General features: G+C 41.1%; 1 protein-coding gene across 3 annotated transcripts in view; it reads right to left on the reverse strand.

Moving 5' to 3' along the window:
• Window positions 1-23416, reverse strand: part of LOC121925367 (stAR-related lipid transfer protein 13-like) — a 1219986-nt gene extending 1196570 nt beyond the window's left edge. The window contains exons 1-5 of one of the 3 annotated variants that reach the window (XM_042457432.1): window positions 23368-23416; window positions 18840-18917; window positions 15047-15110; window positions 3681-5068; window positions 2663-2836 (exon numbers count right to left, since the gene is read on the reverse strand). In XM_042457432.1, the coding sequence (XP_042313366.1) occupies window positions 2663-2836; window positions 3681-5068; window positions 15047-15079 (1595 nt within the window). In that variant the 5' untranslated portion in view covers window positions 15080-15110; window positions 18840-18917; window positions 23368-23416. Of the gene's footprint in view, window positions 1-2662; window positions 2837-3680; window positions 5069-15046; window positions 15111-18019; window positions 18180-18839; window positions 18918-23367 lie in introns of those variants that run through there. The other 2 variants (XR_006102863.1, XM_042457431.1) reach the window with 2 other exon arrangements.
• Between the last annotated feature and the right edge of the window lie 1519 nt (window positions 23417-24935).

The raw sequence follows: 24935 nt of genomic DNA on the forward strand, positions 1-24935 counted from the left end.
ATTCCTATCCTACTGATTACAAGCACAAGAGACTGCAGTATTTGCTTGCTACTAAACTGGGCTGTTTGATTGTCTCACCTAGTTCCTTTCTTTTGTTGTACCATAGACAGGATTACTGGGAACTAGTATCTGAGCAAACAGAAAGACTGCCATTCAGTGAATCTGTGGTTGTACAATAAGATGACGATGATGATGATGATGATGATGATGATGATGATGATGATGATGATGGAGTAGGAGTAGGAGTAGGAGTAGGACAGACAGTCCAGGACACAAGTTTACTTTAGCAGGTACTGAGTATGCATTGTTTACATAAGGCATACTGGGACTGGCATTGTTGTTGTGTGCCTTCAAGTCATTACCGACTTATGGTGAACCTTATAGTGATCCTAAGGTGAACCTATCATAGGGTTTTCTAAGGTTGAAAGTGTATGACTCACATCATCCAGTGGATTTTCATGGCTAAGCGGGGAATGGAACCCTGATCTCCAGAATCCTGAATCATGCTGCTCTCAACACTGGCACTACACTATAACCTTTGCTGGATCAGATAAACTGATGCCAGCAGCCAAAGAAGATGGTGCTCCTAATGAGAGAGATGGAATTCCTCTGGATAATGGCAACATCCACCCCTCAGCCTTCCATGCTAATTGTGTTGCAAGCAGTAACCTGGTAGGTAGAATTGGGTTAAACCAAGCCAAACCCAACCTCAATATCTGTGAGACATGTCCACAATTGTACACTTCTAATTCAGTGCTTCACATTTTCCTCCTTTCTCTTCCTTTTATGTTTAACTGGATGGGTTGCTGTCTTTGTACACAGTACAGTACATTTTCTCCATGGGTAATATCTAACACCAGAAGTTAGAATGCCATTACATTCTAAGGCTTGCTTAAAATTTTGTCTGTATTTATTCCTCTTGTTTTTTAAAATAATTATTACTTTTATTACTGTTGTAAGCTGGGAATCTCCCAGCAGTTATGGAGTCAGACTTCCTGAATTACATTTCCTGCTGTGTGACTGTAGACCAAAATGTTACAGCTTTGCTTTGATTGCCTTTGGCAGCAAAATGAGAGTAATAATCCTTAAAACTCTCATATGGGCTACTTAGATGTAAGCTAATGTCATAAAGTACTTAGCCAGAGTATGTTATGTTATAACTGATGCCAAGGATGCATTTTGTCTGTGGAATATGTCATTCATCATATGCTGTGTAACCCATAACACCATGGCTGGAAAACTGAAAATCTAAAGTCCATGACCAAATTGTTTAATAAAGTGACCGTTCTTGAAGCATAACACTCTTGGATTTTCCCTTGGTGCATAATATATATACAGACTATGCACATAATGTACTATGAGAAAAGACATTACCTTTACATGTCATTTTAAAGGTAATGATAATGCAACTATTATTTTTCACAAATAACAATGACCAATAACTATGTTCTTTCTTTCTTTCTTTCTTTCTTTCTTTCTTTCTTTTAAATTGTCTTTTTCTTTGACTCGCAGGTAGCCAGGATTTCTACCCATCCATCCCCAAGTGCACAAATGATGATGGGAGTTAAGTTTAATATTGTCTTCAGCGGTCATTCTGGGGCGCAGGGTGGAGATATACAATCCACAATTTCCCCAAATTCACTTTACTTGTGTGTGGAGGGCATTTCCACCACATTTGGTAGCCCCCCCCTTCCCCCCCCAAAAAGCCCCCCCCCCACACACAATTTTTACAATTTCTTTTTGCCCTGAAATGTCCAGAATGTCTACTAGGAAATATGGGGTACATTTCAGGTCAAACAAAATTGCACTATCCCTGCCTAAATCCAAGGTCCAACAGCAAGATTCAATTTTTAAAAACTATGCAATGTAGTCAAGTTTTATATTTCACAGTACAGAAGTTGGATCTCTGCAAACTAATACCAGTTTTACCACTGTTCCATATACGGCAATGTTAGGGGCTCCCATCAGCCCTGTGGCTGATCATAAAACTGGAATGGTAGAACAATGCCACAACTTTCTACAACTTTCAGGTATCCAAATCTCTTTATAGCAACAACAGCTTCATTTATATACTGCTGCATACCATGCTAAGCAGTCTCCAAGAAGTTCACAACTTTAAGCTAATTGCCCCCAAGAAGCTAGGTACTCATTTTAGTGACCTTATGGAGAAATTATCTCAACAAGGATTCTCTAAGTTTATTTCCCATAATACAGTCAAATGGATAATTTAAAACTTGCCATTTTAGAAATATGTACATTTTTTTCATCAGACAAGAAACCGAGTGTCCCTTTAATGTATCTGACTTGAAAAACATAATTTGAACTGTCTCAAGGATACATAAATAAATATTTTGAATGGGCAAAAACATGGATGCATGATATGTCATATTAAATGCACAAAATGTAAACTGTTATGACATTTTATTTATTTTATTTTATTTATAGGATTTATGTCCCACCTTCCTCCTAAAATGGGATTCAAGGCAATACTTCACATTTTCCTGATGTTTGACTTGTATTATACCCTCAACCTAGTATATTTTCCATGCAAAATTTCATATTGACAGAATAAATTGTCTTATTTTTATGATGAATAGATTTTTAGTGCTTTATAACTAGAGAATGCTAAATATCAAGATAATTTAACTGCTGCAGTACTCACCATGTCCAGCCATGCTTGTTTGACATGGAATATTTTTCCATGATGGCAGTAAGACGAAGCAGGGAAAATTTTTGTAGCAGATTTAACTGAGCAGCTGACTGACTGCTAATTTGGAGTGATCCCATGGCATGGCTCATTTGGTGAGAGATCAGGAAACTATGCCAGCGCAATCGCCTTTAGATAAACAAAATAAAATACAAATAAGAAGTCTAATCATGGTGCTAGGGTTGATGCTTATAAAATGTCTCTACAAGTATACAAGCTATCCTTTTGCTGTCCCTCATACCAGTATAAACCCATAAAGATTCCACAAAGTGCTGCCAACATTTCGGTAACATAATAAGAATGCATTCAAGATGTCTACATGTCTGAGGAATGTTATAGCTATTCCTCAGACATGCAGACATCTTATTGTTCATAAAATTCATGCCTCAGTAAATTGCATTCATTTCAACGGCAGCTATGCATGACTAAGAAGTTGTAGCATTGTAACCACAATGTACAATTCATAACCCTGTTTGCTGATACAAACCTTTCTGGAAAGTCTAATATCTGTGAAAAAGTCCTTCAAATAGATTGTGAGGATGAAACGATTTCTATTCAAGGCAATTTATTTCTAGTAAGACACTACCTGTTCAGAGCTTGAAAAAGTTCCTGTTTCGTACTACAAATTGCAAAATCCCCCCGTTCTCTGGGTATTGTACTCTAAAATAGTTACATTTCTGAACTCACTGCCTCTACTATAGTTAACACTATTGTTTGCACTGCTGTAAGTAGGAAAGTTTTCAACAAAGAACAGTTTAGAATTAAACCTTAAATTGGGAATTAAAATTAATAGCAGTGTTGAACTACCATGTGTCCCAAGGGTATTCTGTAACAGTACCCATCAGCTCCTTCCTATATAACTATATAACAGCTGAACAACACCTATATACTTTTATTGTTTTCTGCTCTGGAACTCCAAGCACCAGGATTTTTCCAACCTATCTCTAATTCAAACAAGAAGAAAGCTACAAACCTGTTTGGCCTGGTAAGTGATGCTCCAACACCAGAGTCTCTTCTATCCCTGACACCAGGAGCTTCTGATTCATTGAGAGATGTTCCATCTCTATCCATATCACTAGGAGTTGTTCGGCCATCAGATACAGAGTTCTGTTCAAAGTCTAATGAAATTTTTGTTGGTGACTGAAATGCCAGAGGGCTACAGTCACCTACTGATAAAACATTGTTTTTCAATTCTGGCAATATATTTTTTGACCAACCATCTACAGATTCTTGAAGCCCATTGACCTGCTGCAAAATGTCATCCAGATGAGGAAAAAAGTTTTCTCGCTCTAAGTCTAGAAGGTCTCCAGTACTGGCATATAAGTGAGAACCTGGAACATTGTCATAAATGCTAATTCGGCTCTCCTTTGGGCAAGAAGCAAGGGGGCTGGCATCTTTGGGTGTTGAACCCGTCTTGTTGTTTAATGAAATGCCACCTGTCCTCCAGCTGACACTATTGCTATTGTCTGTTGGAGACAGGCTTTCAATTGAAAGTGCCTTAGGAAATGTTCCAGGTTTATGGTCTTTAGGAATATGAACCACTAGGTTCTCTTGGGAATGAAATTCATTTCTATGGTTTTGATCCATTCCTTGCCTGAGTGCTGCCCCTGCCAGAACATCCAGATCCTCCAAGTACATGCCACCTCGTTTATTTGCTTCATGATACTTGCGCTCCTTTAAGGAAGGAGTGCTCATGCCACTACTGCTCATCTCCGACTGGCTGCTGTCACTGCTAGATTTAGCAGAGAAAGAAGATCCTTGTTTGAATGTGTCTTGAGTTCCTACAGTTTGGAGGTCTCCATCCCTTATCTCCATACATTGCAAATCCTTTAGGAGTTTTGGTTCATGCTGAAGAATAGGTCTACTTATTACTAAGCCACTAGTCCTCCCAGCACCTTTTAATTTTCCATGGGCACTCTTGTTTTTAAGTGTCTCCATGCGCTTTAAAAACGTTTTAGCTTTGGTTCGCATTGGGTTCTCATTCCTGAGGTTCGTAGAATCTTCTGGAAGCTGGGAAAGGGTACTGCCAGCTGAACAAAAGTCATGAGCATTTTCTACACAGTATTGTCCTGATCCATCCAATGTCTCCCTGAGAAGGCTGCTAACTACAGACTGACTCCTATGGTCACTTCCACTACTGCTCTCACTGTGAATAGATGAGACCTCAGGCTCACTCAGATCAGTAAGTACGCTTTCACTACTGGTTGTGATCTTCATTTTACTGTCCCCTGAGGAGCCATGTTTCCCTGATTGATGAATTAAGGTGTCAATGTCTTCTACCCGAGACCATCTTCGGCTTGTCCTTTGGAAAGTCCATTTGTTACTAATGGCACAAAGATCTTCTTCATCAGAGTCTTCACTCTGGAAAAAAACATGGTAGATAGGTCACTTTCCAGGTGATGCAATTAAAAGTTACACATCCTAGTTGGTAATGTTCTTATTTTAGTACTATAGTGAAATACAGTTTTTCCTTCCTCACTTAAAATTTCCAATGCAATCTCTGTAGTGCAGAAATAAATAGATCTGATTCACTACAAAGTAAATATCCCTCAGCATTAGTTCATTCAGTAGACCCATGTACAAGGTATTCTATCTTGCCTAGGAGGTTCCCACAGAAAAACCTCATGGGCATTTACTTAATAAGCATGTGAGGGCAAAAAATAAAATGGAACTGATGAAACAACCAACTATTGTGTATCATACCACAAATTTTAACCAAATGACACTATCACATGAAGTCAAGTGTCATGATGTTATCACATGTGAGTTATTAGGAAATTAATAGGGCATTCCATTCTAACTCCAAAATATAGAAAAGTCAAATGCTTGAAAACTTATGACAGCATTACATTAGCCAAAGAGAAGGCATAAACTGATGACACACATTTGTGACAATCCTAATCCAACTGTGATTATAGTCAACTCACAGCTTCAGTAGCCTATGATGAGGGAAGAAGATAGGAGTGGTGGATGGAAGAGTAAGGCAACTCTGGACATGCTTCCTCCCCCCCTGGATTTTTCATCCCTCGACCCATCCTTTTCACTCTCCTAGCCATCCTTCACTTAGTAAGGGGAATATCTCTTTTCAATGCTAGTGCCATGTGGGTAAGACCCCAGGGCCATCAACATTCCTTCTTCATCCACAATTGGTGTTCCCTTTGCTTAGACTCCAACCACAGCTGTGGTTGCTCAGTTGAGCGATGGAGAAGCCAATGGAGAAGCATTTACAAGGCTGGCTTTGTTCTCCCAGACATCCTTCTCAAGAGTAGGAGAGATGACAGGGAAAATCAAACCTCATTTGAAAACACAGAAGAACCTGGCCTTTCTTTCACTAAACTTCTGAAACATTTTAGTTTTAAATAATAACTTTAATTTTCAAGGGGCATTTTGAAGTAACAAAAGGAGACAGCAAATGTGAAGGGTCCGAGATTAGGCATGCCCATAAACACTGTCACAACCTATGTTATAAAGTGCCACATTTAAAATTTGGATATTGAAGCATTACAAACAGTCAAGAAGCAATGTTAAATTGTGTGACACAAACCAGCACAAATCACCAGTCTGGATAAACCTCCACAACTAATTTTCTATTCTTAGTCATGTTACTGCTGGTTAAAAGACAAATATCCAGGAACCATGTTCGGCAAACTACTTATATCGAGTGTATTTACCTGACCCTGAAGGCCAGAGACAACTTAGGGATTCTGTTGGTCTACCGGCCACCCCGTGCGCTAACAGACTCCCTGGCCGAGCTGACACAGCTGGTCTCGGAGCTGGTGCTGGAGTCTCCTAGGCTTCTTGTCCTGGGGGACCTCAACATCCCCTTCGTGGCCAGCCACAGTCCATCAGGTGTGGCTCGGGAGTTCATGGATACCATGACTGCCATGGGCCTGTCTCAACTGGTCATGGGGCCTACGCATTCTGCTGGTAATACACTCGATATGGTCTTTTGCACGGACATGGAGACTCCGTGGGCGGAAGTAACAAATATTTCCGCCTTGTCATGGACGGATCATTTCCTGGTAGAGGCTACAATCAAGGCATCTACCCAGATCCCCCCCGGGGGTGGCGGACCCATTAGGATGGTCCACCCTCGAAGGCTGATAAAAACCAAAAGGTTCCAAGAAGCCCTAGAGGGGTATATGGTTGGAACTGACGGCGATTCTGTTGATGCCCTGACTACCACCTGGGACACTGATCTCTCCAGGGCTATACACAGTATTGCTCCCAAGCGTCCTCTCAGGCCTGCTTCCAAAAAACAGCCCTGGTACACGGAAGATCTCCAGGCAAGGAAGCGGGTGCTGCGACGACTAGAGCGCAAATGGGGGAGACATCAGGACTTAGCTGACAAGGCACTCCTAGACTCTCTTTTGGAGGACTACGGAGTGGCGATAAGCGAATTCGTTCTTTTCTGCGCGTATTGCATCCGTGGAGTTGCATCCAGCAGAGCTGTTCAAGGTAGTGAGGGAGCTTACTCAGCTGCCCTCCTCCCTGAACTCTATTTTGGAACCATCTAAGGCCTGCTGTGACGAATTTAACAACTTCTTCGTGGATAAAACCTCTCGGATAAGGGCTGATCTCGACTCCAGCATTAGTTCAGGAACCAGAGTAGAGGTTTCCAGAGCCTCCGTGGACTCAATTGTACTGGATCATTTTGAGTCTGTAAGTACTGAGGAAGTGGACAAGATCCTTAGAAGTGTTAGGAAGGCAACTTGCTCTCTCGATCCCTGTCCCTCATGGTTAGCGGCTCGGGGGGGCGGCGGTTGTAACCACTATGTTGCACTGCATAATTAATCCATCATTCAGGGAAGGGCGTTTTCCATCCAGCTTAAAATTGGCCATAGTAAAACCGCTGTTAAAAAAGCCCTCCCTAGACCCCCTGATGCATAATAATTATCGGCCTGTTTCACTGCTACCCTTCTTGGGGAAGGTGATTGAGAGGGCAGTTGCAATCCAGCTTCAATCGGTCTTGGATGATACTGATTTTCTAGACCCATTTCAAACCGGGTTCTGGGCGGGCTATGGAGTTGAGACTGCCCTGGTCGCCCTGGTTGATGATCTCCCTCTGGGCATGGACGGGGTAGCGTGTCCCTGTTAGTGCTTTTAGACATCTCAGTGGCTTTTGATACCATTGACCATGGTATCCTTCTGGAACGCCTGAGGGAGTTAGGAATCGGGGGCACTGCGCTCCATTGGTTCCGTTCCTACCTCTCGGGTAGATTCCAGATGGTGCAGCTGGGGGACGTGTGCTCCGATAAGAGGACACTTACATCTGGTGTCCCTCAAGGAGCCATTCTGTCCCTCATGCTATTTAACATTTACATGAAACCGCTGGGCGAGATCATCCGGAGACACGGAGCGCGGTGTTATCAGTACGCTGATGACACCCAAATATGTTTCTCTGTGTCTCCGACTGATGCAGTGACCAGGGATGGCATCTCTCCTCTAGACGCCTGTCTGGAGTAGGTAATGGGCTGGATGAGGGAAAACAAACTCAGTCTGAATCCAGGGAAAACAAACTCAGTCTGAATCCAGAGAAAACGGAGGTGCTCATGATAGGCTCCCCCGGCCCGGGGATGGATGTTTGTCCACCTGTCCTGAACGGGGTCACGCTCCTCTTGAAAGGACTCAGTTCACAGTCTGGGGGTGCTCCTGGACTCATCGCTTCACCTTACATCTCAGGTGGATGCGCCGGTCAGGAACACCTGCTATCAGCTTTGGCTGATATGGCAGCTGCGATCCTACCTGGGCCGGGGGGACCTTGAAACGGTGGTACATGCTCTGGTAACCTCTCGGTTGCATTTCTGTAATGCACTCTACATGGGGCAACCCATGTACCACTCTCGGAAGCTACAATTGGTTCAGAACATGGCAGCAAGACTGGTCACTGGATCCTCCAGGGCCAGTAACATAACACCTTGCTTAAAGATCTACATTGGCTGCCCATTTGCTTCTGGGCGCAATACAAGGTGTTGGTTATTACCTATAAAGTCCTAAATGGCTTGGGCCCAGGGTACTTGGCGGACCACCTCTCTCCATATAATCCGCCCCGCACACTCAGGTCAGCTGGGAAGCAACTGTTGTGAGTTCCAGATGCAAAATATTCTATAACAGCATAGAGGGCCTTTTCCATCTCGGCCCCACAGCTCTGGAACTCGCTTCCCGGCGAGCTCCGCTTGGCCACTTCCCTCGACCTATTCAGGAAGAGGCTAAAAACCTTCCTTTTTCAGCAGGCTTTCCCCTAATGTCCCAGTTGTACTCCTGCTCTCCCTTTACAGCTTTGCATTTTGAGCTGGACTGGATGGTGTTAATTGTTAATTGTACCTTTTAATGTGTTTTATTGATGTTTTTATTATGACATTGTATACTTGTGCAATTGTGTATTTTGCATATTGTAACCCACCTTGATCTGTGGAAAGGCGGGCTATAAATAAAGATTTTATTATTTTTATATTATTAAATAAAACTTGACTTGAAAACATAGTTCCCTTTGGTGGATGTGAATGCCAGGAAAATGTACAAATGTGGTTCCATTTTAATCATTTCCCCCTCATTTTTTCCTTACTAAGGCTATGACCCCACAGCTGCAAAAGATGGCTGTTTCAACTGCAGCTGTTTCTATCTGAACAATGTGTGGGCATTTCCCACCTACACATTAATAAAAAGGAGGAGTCGGAGTCACTCCAGATGCTGTTGGGATTTCAAGTTGCAGAGCCATAAGCAATATAGCCAAAATGATGAATGCTGGGAATTGCAGTTTAGAAACATCTGGAGAGCTGCATGATTCTCACCTTCTTTCTTTGTAAGGGAATTTCATTATGACTGGAGTTTGGAGTCTAATAGCTGGAGCAAGGGGTTTGATTATGTAGATTTTTTTTGCCATTGATTTCAAGTTAATTATGTTTTTGTCTTTTCTTCTCTCCCAAAATGCCTCACAGAAGCCTTATTAGATTCACACCTTTCATTCTTGATTGGCCTTTAATAAAAGGCTATTCTTCTGCTTATTTTGCTACTGTTTTTATAATGTATTGAAGGAGATGCTTGAAAATATAACTTTGCCAAGCTTTCTAACCAGAATTAGAACGTAAAGACCCTAAAACTCCAGGTCTTGTCAACAAATTATTGTTAAATGAATAGGGGGCCATGTTGCACTTTGGAAATGGTGGATTCTGGTTTTAAGTTTTTAGGCAGGGGGTGTCTCTATCAAGTAACACTTACTAATTTACTTCCATTAAAATTTGATAACTAGGGATCCTTCTGTCCCAAGTGGGGCTTTGGATACCTGCTTTGAAGTCAAATCCTGATAGCACCACTGTTAGCAGTTACTACCTGAAGAGACATTACCCATTCCTATACTTATGCAGCCTGCGTAAATACCCTAAAGGCACCAGATCCTGTTTGAGTTTGGAAGCTAAGCAGTCCTGGTTAGTACTCAGGTGGGGGACTGCCAATGAATGCCAAGTGCTGTAGGTTATATTTCAGAGGAAGGAACTGGCAAAACCACCTCTGAGTATTCTTTGCCTAAGAAAACCCTACAAAATTCATGGTGTCACCATAAGTCAACAGGTGACCTAAAGTCTTCTCAACCTTTCCCTTGCTTGTTTGTTCTTGCTGTCATCCCCAGCTGGAGCAAATGTGATAGAAAGCTCCCAGTCTTGTTGACTGAAATGGAATTGGCATGCCTTCTTTTTCCTCAGACATCTGCCTCCAAAGCACTCCGTCAGATTTTCATAGTTGAAGAGGATGATGGAGGAGACAGTGTCTGGCAAGTGATGGAATAAACAAAGACAGATAGGATTGATCCCAGCAATTGATTTTACAAATTATACTGATATGAAAGTTTCACTGGGAAGGTGAGTTTGTAGCCCTGTGAACTCATAGGATCATAGAGTTGGAAGAGACCACATGGGCCACCTGCCATGCAGGAACTCACAATAATAAAAAAACCCCCATCAGATGGCCATCCAGCCTCTCTGTTTAAAAAACTCCAAAGAAGGAGACTCCACCAAACTCTCGGGGAGCATGTTCCACTGTCCTCCTTTGCTGTTATAACATCTGGTCACCCTGCTTTCAGACCTTTTGAATCCAAAATATATGCTTCACCACTAATTATTGGCCTTTCAATTGCACATAAAATTTCCAGAAATTTTAAAGACATGGAATGGGGACAATAACTTGGCATGGCATGGCATGGCATAAAAGTATCATAGACTCACAGATTTGGAGAGGCCACATGGGCCAGCCAGTCCAACCCCCTGCCATGCAGGAACTCACAATCAAACCACTCCCAAAAGATGCCCATTCAGCCTTTGTTTAAAAACTCCCAAAGAAGGAGATTCCACCCCTCTCCAATGGAGTGTGTTTGACTGTTAAATAGCTCTTACTGTCAGGACGATCCTTCTAATGCTGAGGTGGAATCTTTTTTCCTATAGCTTGCATACATTGTTCTGGGTCCTATTCTCAGGAACAACAGAAAACAAGCTGGCTCCATCCTCAATATGACACCCCTTTAAATACTTAAACAGGGTTACTATATAACCTCTTAACCGTCTCTTCTGAAGGCTAAACATACACAGCTTTCTAAGGCTCACCTCACAAGGCATGGTTTCCATACCCTTCACCATTTTGATCACCCTCCTCTGGACATGCTCCAGTTTCACAACACCCTTTTTGAATTGTGGTGTCCAGAACTGGCTGCAGTATTCCAGATGAGGCCTGACCAAAGCAGAATAGAGTGGCACTATTTCTTCCCTTGATCTAGTCACTATGGCGGGATACAGACTGCCCAAAAAGGGCGATCTGCCCGTGCCTTGTTTTGCTGCATGAGGGAGCTGCAGCGGACAAACTGAGCAGCTCCCTCGCGCAGCAAAAAGGACCCGCAAAAAGTGGGTCCTTCTTGCGGCACCATAAGAATGTTGCAGTGTGCCAATGGCGCACTCGTGACGTCCTTATGACGTCGGGCCATATATATATATACCAGACTTTTAAAGTATGACTACAATGAAATAGAAAAAAGAAAAATGAAACACACAGGATATGAATAAATGCTAGGTGTATGTATTAATACAAACTGACCATATTTAAAAAAGAATACATTTTCTTGAAGATGGTGTGTAGAAAATACATGTTCATGTGGAGCTAAAGCAACAAAATTTTCTGACCACTGAACGATAGTGAATGCTTATCTTTCAAATCTTGTAGTCTAAATCATTGAGAAACTGTAAAAGCATACCCAGTAATCAGTTAGATCCCACATTGCAAGAATAACATTTAAAAGAACACATGTGTCTACCAGTGCCAAATTTTTTTTCAAAATACCAAATTAATATGTTGTAATACCTCCAACCAGAAGGAGGCAACCACTGAACACACTTACATCAGAAGCCATAAGAAGCCATAAGAAAGACAATATCTTTCTAAAAGGCATACTGATGCTCAGTTTATTTGCACAGGACAATCTAACCTTTTGTTCTATTTAGACTTTTTGTTGTCTGTTTCTCTGAGAACATAATTAATGCTTTCAACACAGTAGGGGTTGCTGAGGCACTCAGAGCTAATGGCCCATATAAAGACCCCCCCCCCAAGTGTTTCAATTTTAAATATTGTCATAGTGTACCCATCAGTAACTGATAACCTATTATTGTTGTTTTGTTTATTTATTTATATCCCACCTTTTTCTCTGATATGGGACCTTAAGATGGCTAATAGCAAATTTAGAACAAATACAAAATCGATACAAAAGATTTAAAAAGTATATATATAAAACAATTCATGAAGATAAAGATATCAAACACTGAAATAGTAAAATGTATTTAAAAATTATATACTAACATCAAAATGGGAATTGCATTTAAAATCCTCATCAATTTGAAAAAGCATGATGGCACAAAAACGTTTTACCTGCCAAAAAGAGAGCAGGGGCAGGCCATCCTGGCCTCTCTAGGGAGGGAGTTCCAAAGTTTGAGAGCAGGCACCAAGAAGGCCCTCACCCTTGTTTACACCAAACACACTCGAGAGGATGGTGGGCAGAGAGAAGGGCCTCTCTGGGTGATCTCACAGCTTTAAAGTGCTCATAAAGGGAGATACAGTCATTCATATAATCTGGAACCAAGCTTTATAGGCGAAAACCAGCACTTTGATTTGTTCCAGTAGAGCTGTTGCGAATAGGGAGTTGTGTCCTCCCAGAATCTAGCCCTAGTTGATGACCTGTTTGCAGCTCTTTTGGCCAACTCACATTTCTGAGCACTTTTCAAAAGCAGCGCTATAGTATTCTAAATGGGATGTAACCAAGGCATGTATCACTGTTGCCAGATCTGACTTTTCAAGGAATGGGTGCAGTTGGTACATTAACCTTAACTGTGCAAAAGCACTCCTGATCACTTTTTTAGGCTCAGAGCTGAATTCAGAACCCCTAAACTGCAAACCTGAATTTTCAGGGGGAGTGTAACCCATGTGTCTAACATAGACTGAATCCCTACTCCCAGACCTGTCTTTCAACTGACCAGAAACACCCATGCCTTGTCAGGATTAAGCTTCAGTTTGTTTTCCCTCATCCAGTCCATTTCAGCTGCCAGATACAAGTTTAGCACAGGAACAACATCCTTGGAATGAGGTGGTAAGTTGACTGCAATATTGAAAACAGAAGAAATTCTTTGTCTGGCTCTATCAATTAAGTACAAATTCCAGAGTCAGTGCATTTCTTCCATTAAAAGGGCTGTCTTTCAATCTTCAAATTAGGACTATCTCACAGTGATAGTTTAATATGGCCATATAGATTAAACTGGAGGTGACAAGAGATTATGCAGGAGGCTACCCTAACAGCAGAAACTGCAGAAGCACCATGGTTTTCTTTAATTAATGAACAGAACCTAAGGCACCCCATCCCACCCAATGGTTGCCAGTACCTGATGCTAAGATTGCCCCAGGAGAAACATCTGAACTGATATTTTCAAATTATTTGGTGAGTCAGGAGATGTCTGTTTCCTCAAACTCAAATGTGGAAAATCACATCCACCATATGAAACAGAATTCCTTCTTTATATTTATTTGCCTCCAGCCACTCAGGATAACAGCCCTGAGATACCAATCACTGTTTGAAGGGAGTGGGAAAAATGGGGAAGGGGGATGGGTTTGTTTCAAAATAGGCCAGACTCAGCCACTTATCTAGAAAGGATGTTGGTGAGTTTTAGGTTCACATGAGAAGACGACATGCAAAGCCAACCCTTCCCACCCAACCTCCTATCCAGCTGGCTACTTCTGAACCAGAAAAAAAGAATTAAACATTTAGAGAGAACCAGATATGCACAATGTTTCTAAAAGCAATGGTTTGCACTGTATGTTTGTACTGATTAAAAAGAGCCCCAGGGACAGGCGTTGCTTGTAAATAAAATGTTGTTGGCGCTGTTACAAAATGTTCCATATCAAATGACATTTTCTGCATTCCTTCTCGAAAACCCTTAAGCCTACAATAATGCCTGTGTTACACAAGAAGGTTGTAAACACGACTTATTTTCATAAAACAGCACACACACACACATGCACACCTACCCACAAATGAAAAATGTTTAGGGCTTTTTATCTGACAGGGGATCATGCCCTGTAACCATTACAGCAACAGACAATAGTGTGAGACAAGGTACTTAAGAGTAGTATCATGTTAATCAGACAACATATAAGCTTCTGTATTTTTATTTTGTAAAGTCTTCTAGCAATGGCTGTCTTATTATAGAGTCTTTCTATGATCTGCATCTATGCATCAGAATTCAAACTTACAATATAGTTGTTTGTGGGTTTTTTGGGCTATGTGGCCATGTTCTAGAAACTCTTCTAGAACATGGCCACATAGCCCGAAAAACACACAAAAAACTACAGATGCCGGCCATGATAGCTTTCAACTTCACATTACAATATAGGGTTTGTTTTTTTTTAAAAAAAAATATTCAGCTAAAGACAACATCAGGCAGGAGAAAGAGGGTGGAAAGACAGGAGTCATAGGGCCATGGTAGTCATAGGTAAAATATTTCCCTTTAACATAGTATGATTACACTACATGAGCAGAATCTGTACTGAAATACTTGGGTAAACTTTCATTTGACAGTTTAACTTCTGTTAGTCCTTTTCTCCATTCCTCTTACAATGCGACATAAAATACCTGTATGATTTACATTAAAATAAGCCCTATAAAACATTGCTGAATATATAATGAACTACAATTCGTCTTCACGTGCTATTCGAAGTTCAGTGGTTAAAAATAAGTTCAATTCTAGCTATAATTTTAGGACATAATAAAAAAAACCTCTGGCTCACACAAAGTACATTTCTGAATCCATGTGTACTTACCTTTTTCTTTTGGAGGTTCACATCGAGTTTCATTGAGGCGCACTTATTCAGCGTGTTCAGTCGTCTACAACCAAAGAAAGATCCAAAGATTAGACTCTCATCAATTAACTTAATAGGCTCTATATGATTTTTGGTTTTTGTTTCTTTGTATGACTGGAACTTAAATAACACCTCTAAAGCAAAAAATAGTAAGGGGATTATGCAACACTAATTCTGATGCATGACACTGTTATGGGAATCCATTTCCTCCAGTTTAATCAATCATTTGGCTGATGGGTTGACAGATAGATAACCAATACCTTGATCAGAAATGAACTTTCATATAAGAAAACCACATATTTTTACAAGCTCTGCCCCCCATATGTGATAAACTGATGAACATAATAGAAAATCCTAATATTAGAAAGAAAGTGAAATAAACAATGAAGTACAAGAGTGCCACTGATTTCTCCTTTTAAAATGCACCAATAAACTTGAACAAACTTGCATAGATTTTAGTTTCCTGTCTACATTTTGTTCTAATGTCTAGATATTAAAAGAGAACCCTTTCTTGTAGACTCAGGGTTTCACTTTAATGGAGTCAGTAACCAAACTCCATCTTACTGATTTAGCTGTCCATAGTTCAAGCTAGATAGATGATGACATATCTTTTGGGGTCTCTCCAATATTTTGAAACAGATCATGCCAATGAAACAAAAGAATTAATGGTTGTCTTTATGTCCACAGAGTTTCCAATTAAATACAGTCTGCCTGGATTTCACAAACCCTCTTGACATGCCAATAGAAGATAGAGTTCTCCATCTGCTCACATCTATCAATGGAATCAGGGCCAGATCCTAAGCAGGAATAATTGGAAACTAGAAATAATAATCAATGGCAATTTGAACAAAGTGAGGACAAACTGCTTTTATGAGTTATGTTTTGAATTCAGAAATCTGTTCCCCCCTTTCCTCCAAATATATGTTACACATGAGCTGACATTCTTGCGGCACTTTAGGCAAATGTATTGGCTTTTTTTGTAATGGTATAACATCTGTATTCAGTTCACAGTTCCATAATCTAAGTTCTGAAAGTGCATACAATTGATTGTATGATGTTGGTATTCAGCAAAAGGATGGTGTAGTTCAACCTTAACTACATGAGTGTAGAGTTACACTGTGCTAGAGCAATGTTCGATCTTAGCTGTGATATGAAAAATGTGGAACCAAGAGTCAGCCACTGAAGATAAATGGTGGGAAATTCAGGACAAATAAAAGAAGGTCACACATAATGTAGTTAAACTCCAGAATTTATTTTGATAGGATGACCACCAGCTTGGACAATTTTAATTTCATCAGTTTAATTTAATTTAAACCCCACCTTACTGCCAAAAATGCCACTCATTGGCCAATAGTTGGCCAACAGTACTAAAATGAAATTAAAAGCAACATCTTCATTAACATGTGTAACATAAAACCAAAACAGTTTAAATGCAACATTTCCAACATGAAATAATGAACACCAGAGTAGTTAAAATTTCTTCAACAATAGACTAGTTTACAACAGATTAGCTTAAATGCCAAAGGTCTACTTGCAGTAGAGGTATGGATCCAGGTTGCTGTTTGCCTGTAGCATGCCAAAAGAAACTGTAATCCAGGCATGTGTGCACCCATTCATAACAATCATTTTTGGTACATGTTGTGCTTTTTTAGTCTGGACGGAGAACAAAAAGGAATGGTTGATCTGTTTGAGAAGCTAAGCATTGTCCCCTCAAAACACTGTGTCCAGTTTGTGATGCCACATGATTCATACTAAATGTAATAATATTGTTAAGCAAAACTTCTTAAAACTGGGTGGCCTTCTGGGTGGCCCTTTACTCCATCTCCCTGTTCTGACACCTTAAAATTGGTCCAAATGACAACTTCCTCTGACTCCAGCCTGCAGCTGTTGTTGAGCAGCTGCAAAGGGAATCCAGGCCAGGACATGCAAGGTTCAGAGATAGTAGATGCAGCAATACAGGAGGCTTCCTACATTATTGCTGTTCTGCAGCCATTTCTTCCCATCAAGACATGTCAACGATCTATGTGAAGGTCCCTTGGCCATTTGGCATCTGAACTGGTTCAGATTTCTAAAAATGGGTACAAAGACACAACCCCTGGACAGAACTGATTCACATAATCAAGAAATTCCATCATAAGAATGCAGCAGGAGCTTATTAAATGGGAAAGGGTTTGGCAATTACAACTTCATGCCTCTCTTGCTTTTAGGTATTTAGGCAAGACCATATTTTAGCTTCTCAAACAGATATTCTTACTGAATCAACTATTCCTTTTTTACTTGAATCACCACAGAGTAACAGTTAATGTGGTGGTGGTGGATATCTATTTGGCTTCATTGCTGATCACTCTGTCCTGAAAATCGTAAGGGATTAAGAAAGTTCCTCAAGTGGAATGTTAAAACAGAGTAACAGCCATGCTGTACAAAAGTAATAAATCTTACACAACAGGCAGTGTTTGTATCTGGATATTGAAGACTCAATTACATTCCTGTCCACAAATTAACACAGGAACATAACAATCTGCATTATACAGAGTCAGGCCATTGGTCCATATAGCCCAGTAGATGGTTCTTCACATTTTTAGGGAAGATTATTTTCTAGCCTTACTTGGAGATCCTTAGCAATCTCCCAACCCAGTACAAATCAGCTCCAATCTGCTTAGCTTCTAAAATCAGATAGAATTGGATGTGTTTAAGGTAGTATGGTAAGCTTATCTTAGGCTAGGTCCGGAAGGATCTGCCTTCCACAAGAGTAGTGATAGATATAAAAGAGTGCCACCTACTGCTTCCACTCCTCTCACAATTCTCAGCTGATTAACCCTATAATGTGGCAAGCACATATCTGAAACCCTGGATTGTGGAAATGGGGACAGTTAGGAAGCACTGTACATAAAATGTGGGGTGAAAGAAAGGATTAAATGTTCTCCTCTTACCCACTTCTTCTCTGCTTCAAATCTCTCTTGAGGTCTTGCAGCTGTTTGGAAGATGCTCTGGTTCACAAACATGAATGTCCACTGACCAGTAGTTCTGGCTTACATGTGATGTTAATGGGATTAGCAATCAAACTGCCTGTGTTTTTTAATTAAATACCAGCTGCATATTGATAGCAGGATTGTTGTCAAGACTGCAGAGTGAATGCAGGAGAGATTTAAGACTTCCCTCCTCTTTCATAATCTCCATGAAATGTCATCCTGCTGTGGCAAATAGCATTAGGAGGAAAGCTCATATTGACATCAATGAGATTTTTTTGCCCATAGAGGGAAATTATGACTGTTTCCCGCAGAGGGAAATTATAAACTTCACTTCCCACACACTGAGATTTTGGTACAATGGTTGAGGGCTCATCGAGTATTTAATTTTAAAATGTACACAACGTGATTGCTGACAACATCATAAACCTGTGTGTGTATTTAATTTTTTTAAAAATATATGTATTTAAAATTTAAAATTTATGTTTAAAAGTAGCACATGCTGTAAATGTTATTGATTACTCGTTATTAGGAAAGTGACATATTATTAGTGCATACTAGTATGTATGCACTAGTAATATGTCACTTTCCTAATAAAGAGTAATCAACAGCATTTAAAAGTAGCAACCTCTGATCAGCACAACGGAGGATGGGAGAAAGGGGGGTTGACTTCAAGGCACAAAACAACAACAACAAAATTAGTAAAGTACACCATATGCTGTGAAGTGCTAAAATATTACAAAGAGTATAAAAATAATAGTGTCAAAAAGGAGAAACACTTTACCTACAAAGAGGTTCTACAAGATCCTTGTCAAGAAAATCATGATCTTTCTTTACAGCAGCAATGTCAATAGGAAACTGGGAATCTACAAGAGAAAAAACATGGCTTAATGGAGTGAGGAAAACTTATTTCCTTCCTGGATATGCTGGATGTACTTTCAAATTAAATGCAAATACAACCAACTTCCCCCCCCCACTAATATTACTTTGGATTATACAAGTTTCCCTTTTAAATAGAATAAAATGTTAAGAACTGTCAACTAACTGAATGCCAACATGTCATTTTTTAAATACAGTACCAAAAGAGTAATTTTTTCAATCTTCTAACAAGATTCTACATGGCTTGGGCCCGAGTTACTTGAGGGAGTGCCTCTCCCTACATAACCCACCCCGCACCCTCAAAACATCGGGGACATACCTACTTGAATACCCCAGGGTAAAATTAGTAGCTACTCATCAGAGAGCCTACACGGCGATAGCTCCCGCTCACTGGAATGCCCTTCCCGAAAAGATCCGACTATGTTAGACACTGGAAGCCTTTAAGAAGGCATTGAAAACTTATCTTTTTCAGATAGCATACACCCCTGATTCTCTCTAGAGATAGAACACCCTAATTAAGATCTGAATGCCCAACCACAACTGATAGTTTTTAATTTTTTTGTATATGGTATTAGACTTTTATTGAACTGTGTAATATTGTTGATGTAACTGTTGATATATTGTACTGCTTGATGTATTGTATTGCTTTGTATTGTGACATATGTCACATAATTGGCATAGTGTGAACCGCTTTGATCAGATGGAAAAGCGGTATACAAATAAAAGTTTTATTATTATTATTATTATTATTATTATTATTATTATTCTGATCAATACTATAAAGAGTTGCTGTTCATTATTGTAATAGACAGTATGACCATCTGCTCTGCAATGACATCTTTGAACATGTTTTTGTCGTCTTGACAAAAACAAGGCAGGCAATGGCCCTTGTGGTCTCTTCTGACCCTATTATTCTATGATTCTATGGCGGGTTACACACCGCCATTTAGTATGCACTCCGCGCGTCCTAGGGTTAGGAAGGGGCGTGCTAGGGTTAGGAAGGTTTTCACCTTCCTAACTGCCTCTCTCCCTAGGACGCGCGGAGCATGTAGTAAATGGCAGCGCCTGTCCACATGGGCGCTGCCATATTTACGTCTTGGACGCACAGCATCCAGACATGGTGCGGCGGAAGTGACGCTGCAAGTGTGCGCCTCGCACCTTGTGGCGCCACTGCCAAAAAGGAACACCATTTCGGCGCTCCTTTTTAGCTGCGCCTGGAAGCCTCGTGGTCTGGCCGCTGGGGCTTCTCAGCGTAGCTAATGGAGCCAGTGCCAAACTGCCCGCTTTTAGGCGGTCTGTAACGCGCCTATGATTCTATGAATGATGCTGTACCAAACCCTTCCTTATAAAAGATACATGAAATAACCTGAGCATATAGGTAATTAATTTATCATTATTTTATTAAATTCATTCCCTAGCCTTCTCATTTTATTAAAGAGACCAAAGAAGCTAATAATAAATATACAACATTGCCCTCACAAATGTTATATGGTGTTTTAAAACTGTTCAGAAATTTAAGTGAGTCTTTTCCACCAGCTGCATGTAACAGAAGGCCTCCTCTGACAATGACACTGCAATATTATAACCAGAGAGTTGACATTTGTGACACAGAGCCAAATTAGACAAAATGCCATTCATGTAATTAACAGCTACATGAATGGTAGCATGAGGGTAGATTTGGAATGGGACTCTGGCAATAGTGGCGAAGAATGGTGTTTTAAGACTGTCTCCCATGGCAGTCCAGATCCAGATTAGGATCCTATGTTATAAGTAAAGCTCCCATTGGTACAAGTGGGAGCCTTCATTCCTATGCAAATTGCAGCTACACCTCTGCCAATCTGGATTGGAACTGCAGCAAAGGACAAACACCCCCCCCCCCCATACAAACCAAATGGCTCACCATGTGTCTCTTATTTATTTTTAAAATGTCACTCACATAATTTCAAACTGCATGGGTAACACTTTCTCCTTTTTGGTTAAGGATCCAGATCTCTTTCTTAAAAGCAGCCCTCATTCCACTTGTACTCAAAATTCAATGCATTTTTACCAGAGGACTTCAAGCCTTTCCAGTCCTTCTCATAGTATGTAAATTCCAATAAACACGAGCAATTCCAACAGGAATTGCTCATAACTACTCACTGCTGCATGGCAAAGCCACTTCCCCCAGGTTACTGGGAAGAGTGCAGCTAAACTGAGAGAGAAAAGGAGAACCTGAAGAGGGTGGTAGATGATGCCCTGCTAATCTAAAAACAAAACAAACAAAAACAAAACACTAGTGCTTTGATTCTGTGTGCTTTAACTCCACTACTCTATTATTCAATATGAGAGATAGCATGTCATTTTCAACAAGTTAACATTTTGAATGATGCTAGGAAACTAACTGGTAGGACAACCAACAGAGATTTAGGGATGGATGAAAAATTCAGTTCAGTTCATTCTTGATCAGAATTTACCAAAATTTATAACATTTGAATGTGGGAGAAAGCAAGATTGATAGATTTGTCCACTCTCCAGGGAGAAGTAACTTCAATTCACTTTTGATCAGAACCTGGTGGATGTGGCAATGCCCAGTCCTGCCTTTGCTAGCAAATAAGGTGTAGTAGACAAAGTTGTGCATTGGTACTCCTGGCAATGTCAGTTACTTAACAAAACAGGGCCAAGAAGCAGCCTAAACTGCAAAGCTGATATTTAAGATCTCTAGTGCTTCACTGCAGTTTGCTCTTCAGCATACATCAAAGCATTTTGTTCTGAGTACTTTGGAAGATGGGAATGCTTATACAGTGTTGGGATATAGCAACTTTGCATGCTGAGACCTTCTAGTAATGCATGTCTATGGTAGTCTTATTGTTTACTCACAGCCCCTCCTCCATTTTCTGTTTACCCTAGAGCACACCTTTGCCTTTTGTCCCTGAGAGAACGGGTCGCCATTATCCCTCTCTTGCCTTCTCATGCTCAGAAGAACATGACTTCCTTGCATGCTGAGAAGAAACTTTTCTAAGATGTATGTAACCTACTTTTTCCTACCTTATTTTTCTTGCAACACAGCTAGACCTGTGTGTTACTTCATACCACATGATTCTGTAAGTAAACTTGTTGTATTATTCACTTTAACCAAGTGACTTTGTGTTTTTTATTGGGGACATGTGGGACTGGGAGATAAAGTGGACCTAGTTTTCCTGCTCACCCATATTTCGCTGTGTTTGCTTTGCTAGTGAGATTAAACCAGGAGTAGGCAACCTTTTTGGGGGCCGGGTTGCTGTCCCTCAGACAACTGTGGGGCCGAAGCAAAAAAATAAATAATTAAATATATTTGTAAAGAAAAAATTAATTAAATAAATAAACCGGGACAAATGTAGGACAAAATTTTCAAATGGAGGACACTTTCCTAAAAAAATGGAGGACACGCAAAAAAAATTGCTGCTTTTTAAAAAATGTTAATATAAATGCATGTTTTGGAGGCTTCTATAGACAATTGCCCCCTTGCCTGCCACTTGCCCCCCCTTGCCCGTCTCCTCCGGATAGGCCAAAGGCCCCACGCCCTCACGCGAGAGTCCAAAGGCTCCCGTGGCAATTGGCGGTAGGACCGGGCTAGGGCCGGTCCCAAGGCCTTGCTGGGCCGCATCTGGCCCGCGGGCTGCAGGTTGCCTACCCCTGGATTAAACAATCTCTCCCACTTTCCTGAATTTCTAGCAATTCTCAAGAAAGTGATATTTCCAACATAGAGTGTTCCCTTTGGATTTGTGGCCTTAGCACGTACAGTTTTAGTCCCCGCAGCCAACTGCCATTTCGTGCACCCATTGGTTGTGATGGAGAGGCTGGGTGGGGTGTGCACATGCTGGGCCCCAAGCACTTCTGGGAAAGAGAGTCCTGATAGCTGCCGGGATCTATTACAAGCCCTGGTGACCCAGGCTCTGATTAAAATCTCCAGCACCAGGAGGAAGATGCCGGTATGGGAGGGAGAGAATTTTACAAATAGCCAAGTCCCATTGTCCCCAATGACACCATTGGGGACAACGGGACTTGAATATTTGTGAAATTTTGGATTTGAGGGGGGCTGGAACGTATCTCCTGCGAATCTGGGGGGGACCACTGTACACGGAAGCCAGGCCAAGGTATGTTACTGCCAGAGGCAGACATGAAGGTGTCATCCTTGATTTCATTTTAAAAAGCTGAGAACACTAGCAGCTGAATCTAATTCATAAATGCAACGGGATAATAGTCTCCCATTGCAACAGACAGGAGCAAGCTAGGGCCAGTGGGCACAAACACACAGACTGCTCTGTTTGCTTTACTCTTCAATGTTTACTGCCTGAGGAATTACCTAATGCTAGGGCCAACTCTAGCTGACCTACTGAAGTTAACATGACACCTTTCCCTGAAAACCCACCCCCATAATGAATTAAAAGTGGCAGGTACTGCCCTTTCCCCAAAACGTACCTTCATACAGTTGGGCATATTGAGGGAACCCAGCAGCTCGCAACCAGTCACAGGCTTCCTTTGCTTCAATTTCTGAAAGGTAAGAAAAAAGTGCAATGCACTCAAGGTCAATTTTATGCCTTTGGTATTTTTACTTGCATGTTGGCAAGCATGTGGATATAGACTCTGATTTCATTTTTTTTGCATGCTTTGAAATTAGTACCAAATTCATTTCTAGTTTTAAAAAGTCTGGTCAAGGTACCTTGTACATGGCTTGTAATTGTCTGCACACTGATTCACATTAATAATGTCACAATTTCAGAATCGGGGTGTGTTTTGGACAGAGTTTTTGCTAGCTAATATTATACAACTTATTTATGATAGTCAGAAGAGCCAAATGTTAGTTTGGCAGTGTTTTGGTCATTAGCGTAGCTTTTGTGGCGTCTCTGTCAGGTCGCTGTATGTCATTTGATTCAACTTTGGTTAAGAAGCTGACAGTCTTCTCTCCAGTTACCCAATGAATGACTGATACAACAGTCTTAACAAAAATGTGGCTCAGAAGTGCTGCACAAATGACTGATAAAAGAGCACAGATCTGTTAAAAAATTGCTGTGATAATAGATCAGTTTTAAAAGTAGTGGGTTCCAAGTGTGTTTTTCGTGGCAGAATTTAGACAGAAATAGTTGTACAGCAATAGATCTCATAGAACACGAATGGAAACCATACAGCTCTCCAGATGTTGTTGGATTATAACTTCCAGCAACCATACTAGCATAGCCAATGATGAAATATGTTAGGTGCTACAGTAAAAAACAGTGGTCCCAAAACTTTTTTGGTATACTACCCCCTTTCCTCTTGGGCAACAACCCCCGTGTTCCCAACACCTATTTCTTGACATTAGGTCTACTGTTTGTGCAGCAGCTAGCTGGCATGTGGTGTCTACCTCAGTTGTGCCCAGCTCACCACCACCTCCTTTCCTCAGCCTCTCATGTGAAAATGGTAGCAGCAGCCACCCAGACTGGCTCCTCTGTTTCATTCATGCCAGTCTTACAGCAAAAAGAAGGCTAGCCAGCCAGCTGCTCAGTTACTGCTCCTATGGTGATAGGGTGCAAAGAGAACAGTAACCAAGCAGCCAGTTGAGCACCAACTAAGACTCCTCTCGGCTATGCTGGCCTTTGTCACAAGACTGGCACAGGCAAGAGGCTTCTTAATCATTGCTCAACCAACTGCTTGGTTGCTGCTCCCATAGTGACCAGATGCAAAGGGAGAAGCTTCTCCCTGGTGAAGAAGGACGCAATCTGAAGGACTCTTCAGAAGAAGTGACCCTGGTTACTCCACCCCCTCCTTCAGAGATGTGTGTTCCTAACACAGGTTCAGTCATCCCCACTCCAAACATTGTTTCTTCTGCTACTTCTTCTCTTAGCCTGTCTGATAAAAAGAAGCAGGAGCAGCATTGCAGCTCCAATCTGCCAGACAAGTACCAGCAAAATTCATAAAGTTTAAGCAGAGTCCCATATGTGAAAGCTCCTTTTTGCTGCCACCACATCACCTAACTCCTAATCCCCACTATGGAACTAAAGGCAGCTGGT

The sequence above is a fragment of the Sceloporus undulatus genome, chromosome 3, assembly GCF_019175285.1.
Source record: "Sceloporus undulatus isolate JIND9_A2432 ecotype Alabama chromosome 3, SceUnd_v1.1, whole genome shotgun sequence".
In the NCBI taxonomy this organism is placed as follows: domain Eukaryota; kingdom Metazoa; phylum Chordata; class Lepidosauria; order Squamata; family Phrynosomatidae; genus Sceloporus; species Sceloporus undulatus.